At 34.8% G+C, this 2,332-nt stretch overlaps 1 protein-coding gene across 1 annotated transcript in view; it reads left to right on the top strand.

The window, feature by feature from the left end:
• Positions 1-1,600, top strand: part of LOC147028935 (uncharacterized) — a 2,909-nt gene extending 1,309 nt beyond the window's left edge. Inside the window, exons 2-5 of the mRNA XM_085879829.1 lie at positions 88-282; positions 379-591; positions 688-900; positions 997-1,600. Of these exons, the coding sequence (XP_085735955.1) occupies positions 88-282; positions 379-591; positions 688-900; positions 997-1,182 (807 nt within the window). The 3' untranslated portion in view covers positions 1,183-1,600. The remainder of the gene's footprint in view (positions 1-87; positions 283-378; positions 592-687; positions 901-996) is intronic.
• The last annotated feature ends 732 nt before the right edge of the window (positions 1,601-2,332 follow it).

The following is a 2,332-nucleotide window of genomic DNA, read 5'->3' on the forward strand; positions in this document are numbered from 1 at the left end:
TTATTTTCCTATTTTCAAACTTTGATTGAAGCATACTCATTTAATAATTAAATAACTTAATTAATACATTATTATTTTCTCTCACAGGAAATTGTATCTGAAATACAAAATGAAAATACTGCTTTTGCTACAACTTGGGGGGAAATTGTTGGCTTGGTTGAAGACCTTATGAGCGACCAAGACCTTGAGTGGGATGACTTTGGGGTTCCTTGGAACTCTCTGACTTGTATGGAACTAAACCTTCAAGTTGATGAACTGGATTCAAACCTCTTATCCATTGAGGTAAGATTTTTATTTTCCTATTTTCAAACTTTGATTGAAGCATACTCATTTAATAATTAAATAACTCAATTAACACATTATTATTTTCTCTCACAGGAAATTGTATCTGAAATACAAAATGAAAATACTGCTTTTGCTACAACTTGGAGCGAAATTGTTGACTTGGTTGAAGACCTTGTGAGCGACCAAGACCTACAGAACGAGCAAGACCTTGAGTGGGATGACTTTGGTGTTCCTTGGAACTCTCTGTCTTGTATGGAACTAAACCTTCAAGTTGATGAACTGGATTCAAACCTCTTATCTGTTGAGGTAAGATTTTTATTTTCCTATTTTCAAACTTTGATTGAAGCATACTCATTTAATAATTAAATAACTTAATTAATACATTATTATTTTCTCTCACAGGAAATTGTGTCTGAAATACGAAATGAAAATACTGCTTTTGCTACAACTTGGAGCGAAATTGTTGACTTGGTTGAAGACCTTGTGAGCGACCAAGACCTACAGAACGAGCAAGACCTTGAGTGGGATGACTTTGGTGTTCCTTGGAACTCTCTGTCTTGTATGGAACTAAACCTTCAAGTTGATGAACTGGATTCAAACCTCTTATCTGTTGAGGTAAGATTTTTATTTTCCTATTTTCAAACTTTGATTGAAGCATACTCATTTAATAATTAAATAACTTAATTAATACATTATTATTTTCTCTCACAGGAAATTGTGTCTGAAATACGAAATGAAAATACTGCTTTTGCTACAACTTGGGGCGAAATTGTTGGCTTGGTTGAAGACCTTATGAGCGACCAAGACCCACAGAACGAGTTCGTCCTTGATGACCCAACCAAAGAGTTATACCTTGGAGACCAGCAAAATCCTGAAAAAGAGTTTTTACAGCAATAGTACTCATTGTGAGTTATCAAGACAATACCCACTGAACAAGTTATACGTTGATGAGCCAGAATACAAGTTTTACCTTGGAGACTCACAAATTTTGAAAAAATCAGTAAATGAGTTCTGCCTTGATGGTTTAAATAACTACCTTGGAGACTCAGGAAAAGGGTTCTGCCAAGATGGTTCTAAATATGGGAACTACCTTGGAGACTCACAAATTTTGAAAAAATCAGTAAATGAGTTCTGCCTTGATGGTTTAAATAACTACCTTGGAGACTTGGAAAGTTGGGTTTATTTTGAAGACTTGAAATGCTACCACTCTTTGGGATTTAAACCTATCAAGAAAGTTCTTACTCCCTCTTTCTATGTTATCAAACCTGAAAGCCTTAAAAGACAGAATTGGAAGAAGAGAAAAAAAAAAAACGTAAAATATATATATATATATATATATATATATATATATATATATATATATATATATATATATATATATATATATATATATATATGTGGAAATCTCATTTTGAAAAAGACATTGTGTTGGGTGAGGATTGAGTTGGGGTTGAGATTTTGAATGTGAGGGTTGGGGTTGAGATTTTGAATGTGAGGGTTGGGACACACACACACACACATACACATCAACAAACAAAAGTTAAGCCTTGACTATTCAGTTGAGGATTCTGTGTTTGGGGTTCACAGATCTAAGAACGTCCACCCCTTGACACACATTATATACTGTTATACACCTCGGACTTGGCCCTCGAGTGTCCACAACGGTGTATAGTAGGAGGGAGTGAAGCGCCAACCTATTGCTCCCATTGCACACACACACACACAAACAGAAGTTAAACCTTGACTATTCAGTTGAGGATTCTGTGTTTGGGGTTCACAGATCTAAGAACGTCCCCCTTGACACACATTATATACTGTAATACACCTCGGACTTGTCCCTCTAGTGTCCACAAAGGTGTATTATCTGCTTAGTTTTGTCTTTTGTAATTCCTGTGAATAAAATGAACCTAAAATCTCTTCCCCTTCCAAATCATATATTTTATAAATCCAAGGAACCGTATCTATTACATCAACAATTTTAAAAAGTTCTTTCGTCCATCGTTCAGTAAAACCCTTTTCAAAATGAGATTTCCACCTATATATTCTT

The sequence above is a fragment of the Eptatretus burgeri genome, chromosome 4 (assembly GCF_056783735.1).
Source record: "Eptatretus burgeri isolate ZD-2024b chromosome 4, Ebu_testis_v1, whole genome shotgun sequence".
NCBI lineage: Eukaryota > Metazoa > Chordata > Myxini > Myxiniformes > Myxinidae > Eptatretus > Eptatretus burgeri.